The 22,226-nt window shown below is 33.4% G+C and overlaps 1 protein-coding gene and 1 non-coding gene across 2 annotated transcripts; both read left to right on the top strand.

Annotated features, from left to right (window-relative positions):
- The first annotated feature begins 2,114 nt into the window (after window positions 1-2,114).
- On the top strand, window positions 2,115-2,195 carry TRNAL-AAG (transfer RNA leucine (anticodon AAG)). The gene has a single exon. It is a non-coding gene; the product is annotated as a tRNA-Leu (tRNA).
- Window positions 2,196-20,196: 18,001 nt separating this feature from the next.
- On the top strand, window positions 20,197-21,739 carry LOC127105547 (cytochrome P450 89A2). Its single transcript, XM_051042733.1, has one exon. It carries the CDS (start codon window positions 20,199-20,201, stop codon window positions 21,702-21,704), a length of 1,506 nt encoding a protein of 501 aa, XP_050898690.1. The 5' UTR covers window positions 20,197-20,198; the 3' UTR covers window positions 21,705-21,739.
- Window positions 21,740-22,226: the final 487 nt, after the last annotated feature.

Raw genomic sequence — 22,226 nt, 5'->3', positions numbered from 1 at the left:
ATAACACACATCCAAACAAGAACATTCAAAATGGTTTCCATGGAATACCATGAATGTGAGGGGTGTTAATACATTTCCCTTGCATAACCGACTCCCATACCTATTTCTCTGTTTTCTTTTCCCTTGGGTTTTATCGATATTTTCACTTCCCTATCTTTTGGGATAAATAAAGTCTGGTGGCGACTCTGTTATACCTTCGAGTGTGTGATGCGTTTGGTGGGCAGATTTCAGCTAACTTCACCGACAAGGATCTTCGTTATGAAGTCCGGAAAATAATCACTGCCATGAGGGACATCAAGGATCTTTGTTATGAAGTCCATCAAATAATCATTGTAACGAGGGGCGACAAGGATTTTCCTTATGAAGTCCAGCAAATAAGAATATTCAAGAAAAAACATCCCTTATGGGAATAAATAACCCAATCATTTGTTCATAAATACATAATCATGATGTTTATTATGGAATTATAAATAATTTTAATTATAATAATCTCTAAGATGGAAAATATCCCAGGTTCTAGGAAAGAGCAATCCTTCAAACTCCTGCAGCTTGTATGTCCCATAAGGGAGCTTTTGAAATATGCGATATGGTCCATCCCAGTTAGGTCGTAGCTTTCCCTGTTGTGCGGGTAGAACCACTTCCTTTAAGACCAAGTTGCCTTCTTGTTTTTCTCTCGGCTTGACTTTGGAGTTATATCTTATTATGGCCATGTGTTTGGTCGCGAACTCTCGAATGTGGGAGACTTCTCTCAATTCGTTAACCAGGTCTGATGAACACTTCAAGCCTACTTTATTTGCTTTTTCATTAAATTGAGATTGTCGCCAAGAAGGTGTGTTGATCTCCACAAGTAGCACGATATCCGCTCCATAGACCACGACAAACGGAAATTCTCTGGTGGTGGAATATGGAGTGGTGTTGTACGTCCATAATATCTCATTGAGTAGTTCCACCCATAAACCCTTGGCATCATCAAGCTTCTTCTTGAGTCCCTTCAAGATCACTTTATTTGATGACTCTGCTTAATCGTTGGCTATAGGGTGTATATCGGATACAAACTTCGTCTCTACTCCCAAGTCTTTGCAAAAGTCAATGACCATAACATTGGCAAATCGGGTCCCATCGTCGGAGATAATGGCTCCAAGAAGTCCACATCTGCACATAATCTTTTGTCCAAAGAAACAATGAACTCTATTTGCCGTGATTTTGGCAATGGCCTTAGCCTCTATCCACTTGGTGAAGTAATCGACATCCACAATCAAGAACTTCAATTGGCCTGGCGCCAGGGGGAACATGCCCAAGATATGCCCCATTGGTAAAAAGGTCAGGGCAAAGTCATAGATTGAAGCAGTTTGGATTGGGCATGGTGAATGTTATATTTCATTAGGATAAACCAATAATACCTTGCCCTTAATAGTTTATGGGCAAGGGTTTTTCCGCCAATGTGACTGTTGCAGGCTCCCTTGTGTACCTCTGCAAGTACCAAGGCGATTCCATGCCCTTGTAGGCATCATAGCATGAGAAAAGTTATACCCTTGGAAGGATATCACCCACACCTGTATTTTTTTGACAAATGCACAGTCTAATTGAGCAATCAATTTTGTTCATCGGTTAGGCAAGTACAGTAGTATAATTTAAATTTTTTATTTAATTCTAAAATTTATTTTCTATATAGCAAGATTATCTTTAAATTGTATAACTCATTAAATTAATTTATTAGTTCAGTACATATTAGTTTGATGTGAATGGTTTATATTTTACTGTATTAGATAACTCCTTCATTTTAATTGTTTAACTTTTTTTTAGTTATTTTTTAATTATTAAAATACCATTTTATTTTTGTTTTAAAACATTTGTGTATGAAAAATTATAAATAATTAATTTAATTATATTTTTTATGCATAAAGACAATAAAAATAATAAAATGTGTACTTAGAAATACTAATTTAAAAATGTTACTAGTTTTTAAAATAAATTTATCATATTTTAAATATTGAATTTTATTTTCGTTTCACTAAGGAACATACTCGTGTAGAGAAGTAGAAGGTATTTATTTACTACAGGTTACACTGTTTCCGTGTGTTTATATAACGTTGTTTTTCAGCATTTAACAACAAGTTGATATGGCCGAGTTGGTCTAAGGCGCCAGATTAAGGTTCTGGTCCGAAAGGGCGTGGGTTCGAATCCCACTGTCAACAATTTATTTTTATTCGATTTTTGCTTTATTTGTTCCACAAAACCTCTTAACGTTCATCCTGAACCTCCACCCTCCAATAAATTGTCAACGTCTTATCTCCAAATTTTTATCTAAACTAAAAGCTGAATAATTTTATGATAGAGCCTTACATTTTTTAATTAATTTCTTTTTGATAATTATTTAAGACTTTAATATTTATAAAAGACATAGCAAAATGATAAAATAATTAAAAAAAATTATAAGAATTTTTTTTATTTTATGTTGCGCTATTTTTTTTAAAAGTATTTTTTATCAAAAATATATGTAATACTATAGAAGTTATATTTTAAAAAGCTATAAATAATGAATTTTCAATATATACTAGTTTTTGTAAATGTTATATATTTTAAAACAATATTTCTATAACTCACCATGTATTTATGCGGGAAAATAACATAATTGGTACAAATACATTAAATAGCCTCATGTTTCACAAGTGTATCAAAATGCATCATGTTGTCAACGTCTTATCTCCAAATTTTTATCTAAACTAAAAGCTGAATAATTTTATGATAGAGCCTTACATTTTTTAATTAATTTCTTTTTGATAATTATTTAAGACTTTAATATTTATAAAAGACATAGCAAAATGATAAAATAATTAAAAAAAATTATAAGAATTTTTTTTATTTTATGTTGCGCTATTTTTTTTAAAAGTATTTTTTATCAAAAATATATGTAATACTATAGAAGTTATATTTTAAAAAGCTATAAATAATGAATTTTCAATATATACTAGTTTTTGTAAATGTTATATATTTTAAAACAATATTTCTATAACTCACCATGTATTTATGCGGGAAAATAACATAATTGGTACAAATACATTAAATAGCCTCATGTTTCACAAGTGTATCAAAATGCATCATGTTGTCAACGTCTTATCTCCAAATTTTTATCTAAACTAAAAGCTGAATAATTTTATGATAGAGCCTTACATTTTTTAATTAATTTCTTTTTGATAATTATTTAAGACTTTAATATTTATAAAAGACATAGCAAAATGATAAAATAATTAAAAAAAATTATAAGAATTTTTTTATTTTATGTTGCGCTATTTTTTTAAAAGTATTTTTTATCAAAAATATATGTAATACTATAGAAGTTATATTTTAAAAAGCTATAAATAATGAATTTTCAATATATACTAGTTTTTGTAAATGTTATATATTTTAAAACAATATTTCTATAACTCACCATGTATTTATGCGGGAAAATAACATAATTGGTACAAATACATTAAATAGCCTCATGTTTCACAAGTGTATCAAAATGCATCATGTTGTCAACGTCTTATCTCCAAATTTTTATCTAAACTAAAAGCTGAATAATTTTATGATAGAGCCTTACATTTTTTAATTAATTTCTTTTTGATAATTATTTAAGACTTTAATATTTATAAAAGACATAGCAAAATGATAAAATAATTAAAAAAAATTATAAGAATTTTTTTTATTTTATGTTGCGCTATTTTTTTTAAAAGTATTTTTTATCAAAAATATATGTAATACTATAGAAGTTATATTTTAAAAAGCTATAAATAATGAATTTTCAATATATACTAGTTTTTGTAAATGTTATATATTTTAAAACAATATTTCTATAACTCACCATGTATTTATGCGGGAAAATAACATAATTGGTACAAATACATTAAATAGCCTCATGTTTCACAAGTGTATCAAAATGCATCATGTTATAATACATTTAAAAGGTGCCGCAACAAAAATTTAGAAGGAACTAATAATAAAACACAAAACAAGTTACGTGATTTGCTTCAAGACATCTTCTCTTTGCCTTTATTGACTATATGCTCATTTACCTTTTATCAACTGCTTGCTTATCTGAAAGAAAGAGTAAATATGGGGTGAAATAAACAATCTTAACGGAGTTCTTACTTCAAGCATAAGTACTCTCAATGGTCACTTATGTCACATGTAACTCACTATCACTATCGATGAAACTCATAAGAATATCATAAATACTCATCATCTCAAAAGGTAATCTGAAATATGATAAATCTCATACACTATAGAGACATTAATACACTACCATGTACACCTAAATAACTCATAGATTGTAACTCAAACAGCCTCTCACGTTCGAGTTTAGTTTATGGGAACATCAATATTATACTACGACTCAGTGAGACTCACACTTTGCTTTTATGTTATACATCAGGTATATGCAATGAGATATAATTCTTTATTTGTATCTACCTAGGTTCCATCGCCCTTTCTCATCAAAGGACATATGTAGTTCACATAATAATCACACAATTTAACGCTAAGGATTAATTTAGTTAGAACTTAACACCTATAATTTTTCCAATAATGTTCCTTGGACCATCTAATTCCTCACATTAATCCCTATGGTACACCTTCCCCATTATATGTTATACCTTACTGGCTATTAGGGTGTTCACTCGCTAATTCACTATGCAAACATGACTCACATACTACTACTTTAGCATTTCTTTGCCATATAAGACCCAATAGGCATAAACCAGGTCCACAATTCATGACCACAATAACATTTCAACCGATCCATTATTACCCAAATTGAGTCATGACCATCCGATGTACGTGGAAACCATACTATGAAGTCCATGGAAATATTCTTCCATTTCTATTTCGGTATTTCTAAGGGTCGTAACATACCATCAGGTATTTGATGCCCAATCTTCACCTGCTGGCATATCATACATCGAGCCACATATTATGTTATCTCCTTCTTCATCCCAGACCACCATAAATCTCTCTTTAGGTTATGGTACATCTTGGCCGAACTGAGATAAATAGCGAAATCACTTTTATGAGCTTCCTATAAAATCACTCTTTTTAAGTTTGAATCGATCGGAACACACTTTCTTCCTTCGAATAAAAGGACTTCATCTGTTGACCGGGTGAATCCTGGTTGATATGCTTTAACTCGTAAGTATGTATCGAACAATTAAGCTTCTCTCTCTCTCTCTCAATGAGATCACATAGAATGTTTGTCTAATTAAGTAAAACTCTTTCTTGAGTCCAAGTGAAGTTTAGGTTAAGATCTTTGGATTCCTTCAATAAGTTGTATTATAACATCATAAATTCAGTTGCATGTCATTTTTTCTACTTAATTCATCTACCACTTTATTGGCCTTTCCAGGGTGATATTTCAGTTCGAAGCTACATTCCTTCATAAAATTCATCCACCTCATCAGTTGCATATTAATCTCATTCATATCAAACATATATTTCAAACTCTTGTGATCACACAATTTAACGCCAAGTATTAATTTAGTTAAACCTAACACCTGTAATTTTTCCAATAATGTTCCTTGGACCATCTATTTCCTCACATTAATCCCTATGGTACACCTTCCCCATTATATTTTATACCTTACTAGCTATTAGGGTATTCACTCGCTAATTTACTATGCAAACATGACCCGCATACTACTACTTTAGCATTTCTTTGCCATATAAGCCCAATAGGCATAAACCAGGTCCACAATAGCATTTCAACCGATCCACTATTCCCCAAATTGAGTCATGACCACCTGATGTACGTGAAAACCATACTACAAAGTCCATGGAAATATTCTCTCATTTCTATTTCGGTATTTATAGGGGTCGTAACATACCACCAGGTATTTGATGCCCAATCTTCACCTGCTGACATATCATACATTGAGCCATGTATTATGTTATCTCCTTCTTCATCCCAAACCACCATAAATCTCCCTTTAGGTTGTGGTACATCTTGGCCGAACCGAGATAAATAGTGAAATCACTTTTATGAGCTTACTATAAAATCACTATTTTTAAGTTTGAACCGTTCGGAACACACTTTCTTCCTTCGAATTCATCTGTTGATCGGGGTGAATCCTGGTTGATATGCTTTAACTCGTAAGTCTGTATCAAACAATTAAGCTTGTCTCACTCTCTCAATGAGATCACATAGAATGTTTGTCTGATTAAGTAAAACTCTTTCTTGAGTCCAAGTGAAACTTAGGTTGAGATCTTTGGATTCCTCCAATAAGTTGTATTATAACATCATAAATTCAATTGCATGTCATTTTTTCTACTTAATTCATATGCCACTTTATTGGCCTTTCCGGGGTGATATTTCAGTTCGAAGTTACATTCCTTCATAAAATTGATCCACCTTATAAGTTGCATATTAATCCCATTCATATCAAACATATATTTCAAACTCTTGTGATCACACAATTTAACGCTAAGTATTTATTTAGTTAGAACTTAACACCTATAATTTTTCCAATAATGTTCCTTGGACCATCTAATTGCTCACATTAATCCTTATGGTACACCTTCCCTATTATATGTTATACCTTACTAGCTATTAGGGTGTTCACTCGCTAATTCACTAAGCAAACATGACCCACATACTACTACTTTAGCATTTCTTTGCCATATAAGACCCAATAGGCATAAACCAGGTCCACAATTCATGACCACAATAGCATTTCAACCGATCCACTATTACCCAAATTGAGTCATGACCACCCGATGTACGTGGAAACCATACTACGAAGTCCATGGAAATATTCTCCCATTTCTATTTCGATATTTCTAGGGGTCGTAACATACCACCAGGTATTTGATGCCCAATCTTCACCTGCTGACATATCATACATCGAGCCACATATTATGTTATCTCCTTCTTCATCCCAGACCACCATAAATATCTCTTTAGGTCGTGGTGCATCTTGGTCGAACCGAGATAAATAGTGAAATCACTTTTATGAGCTTCCTATAAAATCACTCTTTTTAAGTTTGAATCTCACATTCGTCATCCAAAATTGACATTTGCTTAATTTGGAGATAAGTTTCTTTTTCTCGTAGAAGTTAGAGTACAATCGTAAAATGCCATGCGTGCTCTTGTGGAGTCCGAGAGTAAATTAGTATGTCATCAATGAAGATCACCACAAACTTGTCAAGATACAGTTGAAATACTCGATTCATATGATCCATGAAAATTCCAAGAGCATTAGTTACACCAAATGACATCACTAGGAACTCACAATGTCTATATCGAGTCCTAAAAGCAATCTTTGGCATATCAAAGCGCTTTACTCGGATCATATGGTATAAGAAATGTAGGTAAAATTTAGAGAATATCATAACTCCCTTCATATGATTGAGTAAACCATAAATATGGGGGGGAATTATACTTATTCTTAACGATGACCTTGTTAAGCTGATGATTTCCACCATCTTTCTTCTTTACTCAATCGAAAGAAGTGTTTCTCTAACATGTCCTATAGGCGATCCTTTAATTCATTCAATTTAATTGGGATTTTTTTTTACTGTGCAATAGAAACTAGTCATGTACCGAGAATCAAGTCTATGGAGAATTCAACCTCTATCTCAATAGGTAGAGAAGTAACATATGTTAGGAACACGTTTGAAAGTTCTCTCACCACTGAAATAAAAGAGATCTTCTCTTCTATATTGACATCCATAGTAACTTTCGGGAGAAAATCTTTGTTCTTAGTAAAGAGACATCGATTTATATGAATGGTACATTCCAAGAGTGTGGAATCACGTAAACCTATGGCGCCACATCCGTGGGTGTGGAAATAACTTTCTCATTATAGCCAATGTACACTAAATTGGTAGAGAACTAATCCATCCATAATACCATATATATCTTCTTGAAGGGTAGACAAATAAATTCAATTAAAAATGTTTGATCTTTCACAATTATTGGACGCTTCTCGCACACCTAATTAGTCTCTACTTTACTATCTATGGTTAATGTGACTACCGTCGGAGAAGGTAGTGCAATCACTTTTAAGATAATCCTCTCTATGCATCTAGTTGAAACTTTTATGTTGAAGGTTTTTCCATTTGAAGCTTGAATCATTGAAACAAAAGGGCTTGAAGTTGACCATTTTTGGAAGTTTTCACATGCACATATTTTGCACGTTGAACTTTATGACCAATTTTCATCAATTTCCCAATTCCAAATGAAGTTTTGTTCAACATAACAATTGATCCTCATGTCAAGATCTTTCGAACCATTACCCATAAGGCCATGTTCTATTTTTGGAGAAGGCATTTTCGAAGAGGAGAATATTTTGGTGCATTTTTAGAAACTTGATTCAAACTTTATGCATGAGCCAAATACATCTCATCTGCACGTCCAAAACCTAATTGCTGATGTTAAGCTTACTATTCCAATTAGATTTGGGCCCTCAATGCGCCTGTACAGGCCCATGCATGGAGGCCCTTATCATTCATGCACACACTTTGCTCATGCTTGCAGCTTCCATTTGCTATAAATAAGTGTGCTAGGCTTCATAATTTGATAACTTGAAGGCGCCTGTTATGCTGCACAACTCCCTCCATAGCCATACTTAAAGGAATTCCCACTTTCTTTTCAAAAATTCAGATCTGAATTTCAACTTCATTGGTTGATTTTCAGACTCATAATTCCTTGACCTTGCTTCATCTTCATCCCTAGATCACATTGCAAGCAATAACTAAGAGAAATCGTGCTCTCCAGATCCACATTTCATAGGTTGTTACACAAACTTATTTTCTTCGAAACACCTTGATTATAGCTTGTTTCTTGCATTTATTGGGTTGGCTGAAGTCCTCTCATCAGAGGCAATTAAACTGTGCTTTTAATTTTGAAATTCCACTAAGTTCAAGATGAACATCATAATTTTCAACCTCTGATTTCTCTCTCCATGAAAGTCTAGAGTGAAAATAGATGGCACAGAGGTGATGTACATCACCCCAGCTTTCCATTGCTGTATAGATCGCCTCATCTGGTGAAGGTTTTTTCTCTGCAACTCTCGCCGGAATCTCTGGCCTCGCCGGAGAAGACGGTGGTGTACACCATCGTCTATTTGCCAAATCAAACCATGGTCGTTGGATTTAATTTCCAGATCTAATTTGGTCTCTCCATTCTTATGACTTTTTTAATGGTTGTGTGTATCTCATTGACCAGCGTGTTTGGTAGACGCGCGCTTGTGAACCGTCTGATGCGCCAGCTCAATTAATGAGCTTGGATCCAACGCATCACGTTTTTCCTTATTTTCTATTTCTGATTTTAATTTCCATTTTATTTCTTTTATTCCATTTCATTTCAAAAAATCACATCTCATTCGTTTTAATTCCAAAAAATGTGAGACCAATTGCATTATTTCTCTTTTAATTTCTAGTTTCTAAAAATGATTTTTAATATTTTTTATTTTATCATTTGATATTTTTTACGAATTTTCTCTTTTCTGGTTGCTTTTAATTCATTTTAAATAGTTTTTGATATTCAAAAAATACAAAAATATTTTCTTAACCTCTTTGAATGATGATGGATCTATGAAAAATATTGTCATCAATTTCTTAATTGATTTGAGATTTATTGGAGATTTTAATTCAATTAGGTTATTTTTATGCATTTTTAATTCATTAAAAATAGTTTATGGTTTCTAAAAAATGCTGAAATTTTTTGTCAAACTTTGTTTGACCTTGTTGAACTTAGGATGATCCATTTGGACTTTTCAAAGTTGATTTGAAATGGATTTGAAGTTTGACCTTTAATTGTTTATTTTAATTCAAGTATTATTTTAATTTCCAAAAATACCAAAAATATTTTATTTGTTTCTTGACTTTTAAGTTTCATTATGCTTCTGTTTACTAATGTTTGACCTTGATTCCATCTATCTTTGGTCAATGTATGTTGATTACTTTATTTGAATTTCCATTAATGTTCCTTCTTATTCATCTCCTTCTTCTTCATCTTTTTTCTTTTTTTGATCAATGAGTTAAAGATTGGTGGTTAGCCTTGATGAATGGGAGGTTTAACCTTCCTTGATTCAAATCTAATTCATCTTGATCATAGATCAAGTGAATGGCTTTACATTAAGGATAAGTTGCTTCCTAATCAAGCAAAGAACCTAAATCAATACAAGATCATTTCTCATCTTCTTTTGGCATGACAAGTTGTAGGAGCTTGATTCACTAATCAAGATCTCTAACTTGTGTTGTTGCCTATACTTTTATTGACCAGCCTCAAATAGGTGTGACTACTACATTAATCCACTTACGATTGCTTAACATAACGCTAAATTGCCTTATGGCACACTAACTCTAACTATTGGCCATTAACATTTAATTCTTGCACTTTACATTTATGCAATTTAATATTCGTATACATATTATTCATTTGCTTTTGCCCTTTGCTCATTTGAGCACATGTTTATGTTAATGCAATTTGCCTTTTGCTCACTTGAGCACATAATTGTGGATATACTATTGTGCTTGTGTTTTGTTTTGATTGTTGTGAACCAATTGCAAATGGACAAAAGGACTTAGACTTTAGGACATTCCCTATGCAAAAAATGGAGTCAAAGAGCAACTAGGCCTCATGCCTTTAGAGTGCTATAAAAGTCAAAGAGCAACTAGGCCTCCTGCCTTTAGAATGCTTAATGTTGAAGAAGAATTGAAAGGACCTATTCTCTAAACTCCCTTCTTGTCCATTCTTTGTTTGCATTATAGAACTTTTTGATGTGTGTGTTCTTGTGCTAGGGATTCCTATTTGAGCCTAAGTGAAGAACCATTGTCATGAGCTTCTAAAGTGAGAGATATAAGAGCCTTTGGAGGATTCCTAAGAGCTTGCTTGATTGATTGATTGCTTGAGTACACACTTATTTGCTTGCTTATTCCAAAGGATGGGAGCTACTTGGATCATCAATATGATCTCAAGAAGGGGACTCCATTTGTGGTTTTATTTCTCTTCCTTCATCTTTGTATGTATAGGACTTAGCCATTCTTCTTCTTCCCTCCACTATAACCCAAGCCAAAACTTTTGTGCAAACATTAACATTTGTTTTCAAACATTAGAAACCTAAGCATTATGCTTTTGATTTTTCAAACTTTATTTTCATAACACTTATTTTGAATTGAATCCTTAAGTCAACTTTGACCATATTTTGTAAATACCTTTCATTGGTAAATATAACTCATTCAAATGTTTTGTGGTTTCAATGGCCACTTTCTCATCAAAACTTTTCATAACCATTAGCTATTAGGTTTAAGTTATCCTTTAGGTAGATATAATACTCACCTATATCCTTAGTGATGGACAATGAGTCTTCCACGCTTATTATAGGGTTAACCCCTCACTAGCATGTTGAAGCTACCCTCACATGGTGGATTCGTGGTTTTAGGTTGAGTTTTCTCCCTTGGATAACAAAAGACCTTAAAGCTTTTGGACCAATCAATTCACCAACTTCTTTTGAGATTTTTACCCCGAACTACGAGGTTTTGATCCTAATCTTTTAAGATGGTACGTAGGCAGTGGGTTTATCCATTCAAACACAAAATTGTAAATAACTTGTATATTCTTCTCTCATCTCCCCAATCATGTTTGCACAAATAATTTTCACAAATACCAACCTACCTTACAACAAATTGTGAAAAGGGCTCCCTAGGAGTACCTAGGATGTTTTGGATGCTTAAAACCTTCCCATTGCATAACCAACCCCCTTACCCCAATCTCTGACATTTTTATTAGTTTTTGATTCGATAAAACTTCTCGGTTTTTGTTCGCTTTCTAACCTTTCCTTTGGATAAATAGAAGTGCGGTGGCGACTCGACTTGTATGGTTTACTTTTGATTTAGTCAATAAATCTAAAGGTAACGAATACCTCGCTACAATACTTGACATTATATTCTTTTAGCATTTATTTCATCCAAATCAATTAAGAGCAATTGCTTCCTGCTGCAATATACTCAACTTCAATAGTAGACGAGAACACATAATTTTGCGTCTTGTTGAACCAATTATTTCCCCAAAAGAAGCATCCTCCTTAAGTACTTTTTATATCATCATCATTACCCGCTCAATCTGCATCACAATACCCTACAAGAATGGAATTAGAACTATGAGAATACATCATTCCATACTCACTAGTGCCATTAATGTATTCCAAGATCCTCTTCACTTGAGTAATCTGACTGATTTTAGGCTCAACATGATATACATAAATCTTAGATGAATTGGTATTCAATCACAGAAAGCTCTTGAAAATATAAATCCACCTTGAAAATATGAGGTCTCTAGCCTTTAGAACGTGTGTTTGCTCTATAAAATCGTCCAACCCTCCAAAAATCTCGTTTCAGGGTTAAGTAGACACGTTTTGGGATTCTTGAGTTTTGGGGCTTCATTACGCGTATGACCCTATGTGTTATGCATAGTTTCTTGTTCAGTAGCAATTTTGCAAGCGTCCAGTCATGTTATTACGCGTAACACCTTCTTTGTTACTCATAATGCCTTGTTCAATACCTTAGTCTTCTACGTGTAAGCCCCCTTGCAAGCATACATGCACACCTTACGGGTAACGCCTTACCTGTTACGTGTAAGAGCAAAAACTCATTTTTTTCTCCTTTTTGCTGGGACGCGTAAGGTACGAGTACGAAGAGGGGAAATACGCATATTGCCTAGGCATACTTTTTCTTCCTTTTTCTCTGCCTTCTTGTTCTAGCCCGATTTTGTGTCTGATCTGCGATCCCTTGCACTTTCATACCTGCATTAAATACACTCCATATACCAAAAGCGTAAAAATAGCCCAGAGAAACTCAAATCAAGAAATTACTATCATGACACAAATTGATTCAAAAACTCAGGAATTCAGATCACACTAATGTAGTTTACTTGGTTTTTTGTCGCATAAATGGTGAAATTTCTAGCATAAATGGTGAATGATCATATACTATGGAAGGAAACCCTAGCCCATGAGACTTGCCAAGTTAATTGTCAAGAATCCAATTTTTGTGTCATCAATAGCAAGAACTTTTTGAATCAATGTTATGTATGAAATTATGAATGAATATCTTATGATGGATGATTAGGGCCTATGGACATGCAGATGAAATAAGCCATGGGCTAGATGAAATGAAAAAGTATGGAAAATTTTGGGGTATGACAAACAACATGCTGGAAATTGTTCTTCGGTAGAGCTAGCAGAGCTTCCAACATCTTGCCCACCTTATGGTTCATAGCATAATGCTCCATTATCCTTCAGTAGCTACCACAAATTCTCTATGTGTACCAGGAATCAGCTAACTGGTTATGGACATAAGGTGGTATGAGTTTTCTTTTGTGTATAAATATGTATACATGCCGATGAATGCAGATGAATGATTTTTTTTTGTTTTATGCATTTTTGAGAGTATGCTAAGTTTTGGAAGAAAAATGAAATGCATGCTAGATAAATGTATCCAGGTCCCAAATCAAGTCTAGGTACAGATGTTCAAAGCAATTTTCATTTCTTTGGACACAACGGTTAGGGTAGCTCTAGGTGTTTAGGTTCCCAAAGTCATAGGTCGCTCTTGAGAATATTGCCCCCTTAGCAAAATTACTTTCTAGTTGACCATATTTTTAAGAGGACCGTGTTTGAGTGTGATTCTCGTGTTACCCCAACAAGACAAGTGCGTCCGACATGCCAACACTATGCAACCACAATGTCTCGGGTCCTAAATTTTCCTTAAAGTCACAGATCCAACAAGAAAATATTTCCCCATTAGCAAAATGTTCTAAGTAAAAAAACCATGTGTGGTTGGTTGCTTTTAAAGAATGATGCGTTAGACATTTCGAGCGTTTAAACCTTTGTTTGTTGCCCACTCTTGGAGACTAAAGCCTTTGTTTGTATCACATCGAAATGGCTAAAACACACTCATTTTTGAAAAGGGTTTTCAAGATCGCACGAGGGCAGGAAACAAGTTAGATTTGTTAAGTTGCTTTTAGATGGAGACAAGTATTCGAACATGAAGCTCTACAACATTATCCAAAGACTTGGGAAGGGAGAAGGTCTAAACCCAATCACCTTCCTTTTCATCCAAACAAGTTGTTAAGAAAATGTGCGATGAATCAAGATTTGTTTATCTAACTGTGTTTTATTAGGAAGACCAATACCCAAGCTCTACAACAATACTCGAGTATTTGGAAAGGGAAGATGTCTAAACCCAATTACCTTCTCTTTCATTTCAATTTATTATAAAAGATATTTTGAAAATGTACGACTTGACGTTGGATCAAGTGTTTGTAATTAATTTACAAACAAATTTTTAATTAAGCAGAAGAGGTACTTGACGTTGGATCAAGCACTTGCGTTGATGAAAATAGTTTCACTTGTAAAACCTGCTCGATGTTAGTAAGTATTATTTTGTTTTTTAAAATTTATTTGTGAAAATGAGTTGAAGATTCCTATGGTCTATTTATGAAACTGGTGAACGATCAACAAAATGTTTATTAAGAAAATCCATTTGATGTTGATCAAGTGGTATTGAATTTATTGTTGTAGAATAGTAGTTTTTAAAGTTCTTGAGCTTTGTTGACGATTCTAATAATGATCGAAATAGTAACGACACATTAAATCGCAAATGAAAACAAGCATACAAATATATCAAACAAGAGCATAGTAAATATATAATAGAAAAAATAAAATAAAAGAGATAAAATAAAAATATAAAGAAAATAAAGCAAGTCTAAAAATGGGTGTGAGAAATCAGCATGGGGTGTGCAAAGAGAAAGACCAAACAAGAAATCTAAAACCCACATTCACCTAATAAAATCCTAATCCGTACAACTAATAAATAAAATAATAATAAAAAAAGGGAGGAAATACCCAATCATCCGCCCCCTTTCTTATTTTATGATTTAATTAAAAAAAATAAAAAATGAAATTCCAAGTGAGCAAAGCACCGTTAGAATTAATGTTTATTTTCTAGAAGAACAAATGCAAACTTTTATCCTCTCTCTCATTCATTCATGCTATTTTGAAAAGCAAAGGATCCAAAAAACGCTATTGTCTCTCAAACCTCTCCAATCGCTCTCTCAAGACAAACTCTTAAATCTCATATTCCTTCCTCTCATGCTTTAGTTTTAAAGTTTAAGAAGAAGATGAAAGCGAAGAACACACAAACAACGGTACGAATCCAGATTCAAAAATAAAAATAAAATAAAAGAGAGATAATGCAATACCGTGTGGTTCACATTGGATGAAGGTGGTAGGAGCGGCGATGATGATGGACTGAGCAACGACGGCAAGATGCGTTTGGTGCCTCACAAATCCGATTGTTGGTGGTTGTCGGTCCTGTGATGTAGTCCTTCAAACTTCCTCTCCTTCTTTGTCTTCCGTCTGATTCTTGACGTCTAGATTTGTGTTAAAAAAACCTTGTGTTGTTGTTGTGTTCAATGGAGAGAATGTGATTATGATGAGATTTTTTGTTTGAGTGATTATATTTTGGAATTGTTGTCATTTTGGTTGTTGATTATAGATGATTTGTTTGGTTAGGTTTCAATCGATTATGATTGTGATTTGGATTGTGAAGATGTGTTTGGAAGGTTGTGTTAGAGTGGAAATGTAGTGCAGTAAGTATGGAAGAGTTATGTATGATGATTAAAAACATTTGTTTTGTGTGGAAGGTTGTTTTGTGTTGTAAGAAGGGTGATGATATGGATGAAGTGTTGATAGTTATTGTATGAAGACAAGGTATTCATTGGGTTTGTAATTGATGTTGACGGTTTTGTTTGTTGGAATAGAAATAGTGAGATATAAATGAATGAAGTTTTACGGTTGTTGTATCAAACGATTGTATGGTGTTGCGGCGGAGCGAAAGAGAAGAGGAAGTTTTGGTGAATGAATAGAGGAGTTATTTTATGTGTTTTTCCATGCCATGCGCTTCCATACATGAAGATGATATATTTGTTCTTCAATCAACAGTTCTCCGATTTTAATGTGTCTGTGAGAGAGAGTCCTTGGTTTAGTTGAAGGAGAGAGTATTTAGGGGGAAAAACTTAATCCTTCAAAAAACATGTGAGGGAGAGGTTTATCCGTGGATGACTCATTCCAATTGATTTTTATTTATTTTAAAATGGACAAAATTCGCTTTCCTAATTTATTTGAATAAAAATGAAATCTGAAAATTAAAATCAATCAAAAACTATTTTTGTTTTATTTTTTTTCGAATAAAAAGGGAGATCGGAATAAGCCAAAAACGAATGAAGTCGGATGCGTGTTATATCGAAGAAATAAAACGACACATTAAAATGCTCTACACGCGACAAGTTTAATAAAACTGTATGGAAAAGTTCAAAAATGAAATTAAAAATACAAGGATGAACATGCTTTAACATGTAACAATGCGACTCCAAACATTGTCGAAAAAATAAAGCAAACACACTAACACGACCCACGCGCAGTGTAGTTTCGTAAAATAATTTGACATAGGTCAAAACTCAAAATATTTTACCGACTAATTTTATGTACAATGTTGAATCACTTTTACCGATTTTCCTGTAGAGCTAAAATTTTATTTTGATGACCTTCGATTGGCTTAAAACAATGCATGAGGATGAAAATGCATGAATGAGATCAACTCAATTTTTGGATTTAAAATGGAACGAAAGTTGACTAAATGTCAACTTTTATTAAACTAATGCAAATGTTTCGATGAATGAATTGCTTGGGGGAAAATTAGGGTATGACATAAATCACCTATTTCATCAAACATTTTCATACAATTCATTTGTGCATTTTGTAAAACTCTTAAAAACTTTACTGCATAATTTTCATTCATCAGAGAAAAGATTCTTGAGTACTAAGAGTTTGTAATTTTGAATTGTTATATTGAAAGAGAAGACAAAGTTTAAATTTTATGGATTATCAAAATTCATATGTGCTTAACAAATTATATGTACTAAATTATCTTAAACAATATCATTGTAACTTGTTTGCAAAGTTTGTGGAAACAAGAAAAGGTAGGAGAACCTAGGGTTCTTTCTCTGTGTATTATAAAATCAGAAAGTGGTGTGCTTTCTTGATTGTGTTAGAGAATTGAAGAGAGTCTTAGTGTAAGGTTGTATAATTTCTAACATAATGAAATTCCTCACGCAGTATTGTTTTGACCTCGAGAAGTGTTTTTTGGGTTAACCGTTGCTGCTAAAATCCTACCACTCCTCAAACAGTGTAACCCTAGATATTACAAAATTTCCCACTCCTCAAACGTACACGTTAATGGATATTGAAAACAGTAACAAAGGAGTAAAAACTACGACGATTTTACAAATAAAAACAAATTCCCCAAAAAACAAATTTCAAGAAAAACAAGTTTTCACAAAAACATGCGTGTCCCACTGAGCGTGTCAATTTGTTCACATGTGTTTTTAGTGAACAATCACGAGTTTGAAAGTCTTTGAGGTTAACACGAAAAATCTCGAGATCGGTTTTGTGTGAAAATTGTTACTGTGAAGTACGTGTAAGACGTAACTATGAATGTCTGGTTGCAGACAATGCATAAATAGACTTTAAAGACGATAAAGTTTAAATTAACATAAAAGGAAATTAAAATAGACAATATTAAATAAAATGCAGTAAATGACAAAAAAGATAAAGAAAAAGGTGTTTCAATTAAGAAAACATAAAAGTAGAAAAGAAAAGAGGGACGCACACTCACATAATTTCTCATAAAATATTTCGCTCTTTGGCTTGGGTACTCCAATTCTATAGAGAATTTTATGTGAAAACTTGCGAACCTTTTTCTACAACACATGAGTCTACTAAAAATACTAACTAGGAATAACTGTCTTTGATAGTTTAACTTTACATGAATCGATACGTCATCTTCAAATACATGCAACTCCTGTCTCCATGCCTTACCATATTGTTATGGTTTTGAAAACTGTAGATCCATTATCCCATGTTCTCTAACTACTTAGAGGCTAGCATCTGCTTACTCAATGAAGACAATTACTGAGTGTATAAAGTCATCTTCATCTTTGGTTTCCTTAATCCTTTAAGTATCCAAAGTCTGTCGGAGAGTTTTCTTTCGACATGGTGTCAAATAGTTGCTTAGGTCCACTCCTGAGACTCTTTCAACAAATATCTCAAGATATCCTCTTGAGGTTCCCCAAATTAACATCTCAAAAAGGTGCCAGTAAAGACCATTCAATCGACGTGCCATCACTATCGAGCAATGCTTATCACTCGCTACACTTAACATTTCACTAAATGCAAAATTGACTTAATTTTCCTATTAGACAAAAAATCTCAGGTCAACAATGCCTCCTTTATATATGAAAAGAATTTGCTAAAAAAGGAAACGATCCATGAGCCAATTAACTCACCTAATCAATTAGGTCCTAAGTGTAATCAATTAGGTACCACAAATAATTGATTATTTGTTCCCAAATTGGAATGTTTGGATAATGATTCATTACCAATCATTAAGACAATGTCAAAATCGATTATATAATCAATTTTGCTTGATCTAGTCAATTAAGGGGAGATTGTGAAGACCTGATTTTATGAAGATGATGTTTTGAAGAAGAAAATCAATGGAAAGAAGGAAAAGATCAGGATTGAAGTTTTCACGGCAATGGATTGATCAAGCTCCTATGTTTCATGGAAATGGATTTATTAATAAGGTACAATATGCATTTCAATTGTTATAAGTCTTAGGTTCTCAAGAAATAAACTTTTAACATTGATGCATGCATTATTTTAAAGTTGCATTTTTAACATAGAAAAATTTCAAGGTTTTAAGAAGATCAATCAATTGATCCTTAACATTCAATCGATTAACATGGCCTCTGTAAAATGAGTTCATGAAAAACAAAAGGCATTAGTCAATTAACACCATTAATCCAATCGATTGAACATTCCATTTTTTGCCCATGTCAATCGACTTACCATTCCATTCAATCAATTGATCCAGTTCTTTTCTTAAAAAAAATTAAACGTTGGAGATGGTTCAATTGATTGACATCATTGGTAAATCGATTGACCTTTGTTACATGTTGAAAAATTCTAAATCAATGTCACGCATCTTCATTGAATATGATCATGATACCTTTCAAAAGTATTGCAAATTCTCATAATCATTTTCTCAAACATTGTATCTTGTGACTTATAGACAGAAAAAACTTTTCATAATTCAAATCACCTCTTTAATCAAATATTTTCATACAATTCATTTGTGCATTTTGCAAAACTCTTATAAACTTTACTTCATAATTTTCATTCATCTGAGAAAAATTTATTGAGTACTTAGAATTTGTTAATTTGAATTGTTATATTGGAAGAGAAGACAAAATTTGAATTTGATGGATTATGAAAATTCATTTGTGCTTAACAAATTAGTATGTACTCAAATATCCATAACAATATAATTGTAACTTATTTGCCAAGTTTTTGGAAACAAGAAAAGTTAGGAGAAACTATAATTCTTTCTCAGTGTATTTCAAAATTAGAAAGTGGTGTGCTTTCTTGACTGTGTTAAAGAATTGAAGAGAGATTTAATGTGATCCACCTTTTTAAAAAAGAGGAACCAAACTATATCTTTTGTCAATTTCTTTTAATGCACTTTATTTCTCTTGTATTATTGTTCATCGGTTCTTTATATCTTTCCAAAAATTAAATAAAAGAACCATAATATATACATATAAGTAATATATTAAAAAAAATTGAAAACCTAATTCACCCCTTACAACATTAAATTTCTATTTTACAATATGAAATATCAATTTACAAGTAATTATTTGCAGGCAGTGAGAGAGAGATTCACAAGAGAAAAAGAAAAGTTCATACAATGGAAAGAGATGTTGAGAAAAATATAAAGAAAATGAATGTAGTGAGGTGTAGACTATTTAATTCACCCCTCCTTCTAGAAGCATCCTTATACTTATTATACTATTGAATAAATACTTGTTGCACAAAATCACTTTCAAATATAATTAAATCATTTAGTTAAGTTTATATCTTAAATAATTATATACACTATAGTTATTAGAAATTACTATAATTATGTGTAAAGATTTTGTTTTTATTTAATTTTATTATTTAGTTAAGTTTTTTGATAGCTACCAAAAAATATTTATTTAACTTCTGTCCTATAAATAACACACTTATCCCTAGCACTTTGAAAATTGAAACACACAACGTTACAAAATGGAGTTATGGTTCATTGCCGTAGTTTCAGTATGTGTGGGATTTCTCATCAGAGCCACCGTCTCAGCCACCGGAGGAAGCTCAAAGCGCGTAAGCCTCCCTCCCGGTCCGCCGCATATACCCATCGTTTCAACCATTTTATGGCTTAGAAAATCTGTATCCCAAATCCAATCCTTTCTCCGAACCGCCCATGCAAAATATGGTCCAATCATCAGTTTCCGAGTCGGTTTCCGATCGATCGTATTCATTTCCGACCGATCTGTTGCATATAATGCCCTAATTCAAAACTCCTCCGTCTTCTCTGAACGTCCTAAAGCACCTCCCAATGTGAAACTTATCTCCAGAAACCAACACACCATCAACTCCGCTTCGTACGGAGCCACATGGCGCACTCTCCGTCGTAACCTCGCGGCCGAGATGCTTCACCCGTCTCGCGCTAAGTCTTTCTCCGAGATTCGCCGGTGGGTTCTACAAACACTCCTCGACCGCTTAAAATCATCTTCGGAATCTGGTGACTCTATCAAAGTCGTTGATCACATCCAGTATGCAATGTTTTGCTTACTCGTTTACATGTGTTACGGAGAAAGAGTCGATGATGAGAAGATCAACGACATCGGGCGTGTACAGCGTGCACTTCTGTTGAGTCTCAACAAATTCAACGTTCTGAACCACTTTCCGAAAATCACTAGGGTTTTGTTCCGTAAACGATGGGAGGAGTTGTTGAAGCTGAAACAAGATCAAGACGATGTTCTTCTTCCACTGATAAGAGCAAGGAGTAGATCAATAAAAAACAACGTTGTTTCGTATGTAGATACTCTTCTGGAACTGGAGTTACCTGAGGAGAAACGCAAGCTGAGTGAAGATGAAATGATTAGTCTTTGTTCAGAGTTTTTGAATGCAGGCACAGACACAACCTCCACCGCATTGCAATGGATCATGGCGAATTTGGTGAAGTATCCAGAGGTGCAAAACAAGATTATGGAGGAGCTTAAAGCGGCGTTTGGCGATGAAAGAAACGAAGAGAACGCGGAGGTGAAAGAGGAAGACTTGCACAAACTGCCGTATCTAAAGAGCGTGATATTGGAAGGATTGAGACGTCACCCGCCAGGGCACTTTGTGTTACCTCATACAGTTAAAGAAGATGTTGTTTTGAATGGCTATTTAGTGCCTAAAGATGGGATAGTGAATTTCATGGTGGCGGATATAGGGCGGGATCCTCGTGTTTGGGAAGATCCAATGGCGTTTAAGCCGGAAAGGTTTTTGAAGGATGAGACATTTGATATAACTGGGAGCAAAGAGATAAAGATGATGCCATTTGGAGTTGGGAGGAGAATTTGTCCCGGATATAATTTAGCTATGCTTCATTTGGAATACTTTGTGGCGAATTTGGTTTGGAATTTTGAATGGAAGGTTCCAGAGGGAGGGCAGGTTGATTTGTCTGAAAAGCATGAGTTCACAGTGGTGATGAAGAATCCTTTGCAGGTTCATATTTCTCCTAGGGTCTAGATTATAATGTATGTGAACCTTACTCTTGGAGTATATTGTTGAGGTATAATGTTGTCAATAAGATTGTGAAATGTTCTGAAAATTATTTATATCTATTCGAGTTGTTATCTGGGCACTAATTTAAATAATATTATTCTTTGTTGGAATTCGAGTTTGGTCTACTAACTTATATATATATATAATTTATTTTTGAAATGTATACACAAAAATTTATATTAATAATTTACACAAAGATCAACAAATACCAAACATTAACACTTAAAGAAAGTGTACCTTCAATAGATGAATAAAGGGTTGAAGTTGTAGAAGGTAGATAAGAAAGGGTTGAGGAAGTGTAGAGAAGAGAAAGGGGAAAATGAAGAAAGGGTTGCTGGAAGTGTAGAGAAGAGAAAAGGGAAAATGAATAAGAGAAAGTGTGTATTGGGAAAATATGGGTGGTGTAGTTATTTGTTAGAGGTTGTTCCTCGTAAATGAAAAAGCAATAATGATAATAGTAAAGACGCACAAATCACATTGATACGA

This window comes from Lathyrus oleraceus, chromosome 7 (genome assembly GCF_024323335.1).
Source record: "Lathyrus oleraceus cultivar Zhongwan6 chromosome 7, CAAS_Psat_ZW6_1.0, whole genome shotgun sequence".
NCBI lineage: Eukaryota > Viridiplantae > Streptophyta > Magnoliopsida > Fabales > Fabaceae > Lathyrus > Lathyrus oleraceus.
The sequence above is the reverse complement of the archived record's forward strand: the minus strand, read 5'-3'. Positions and strand labels throughout refer to the sequence as shown.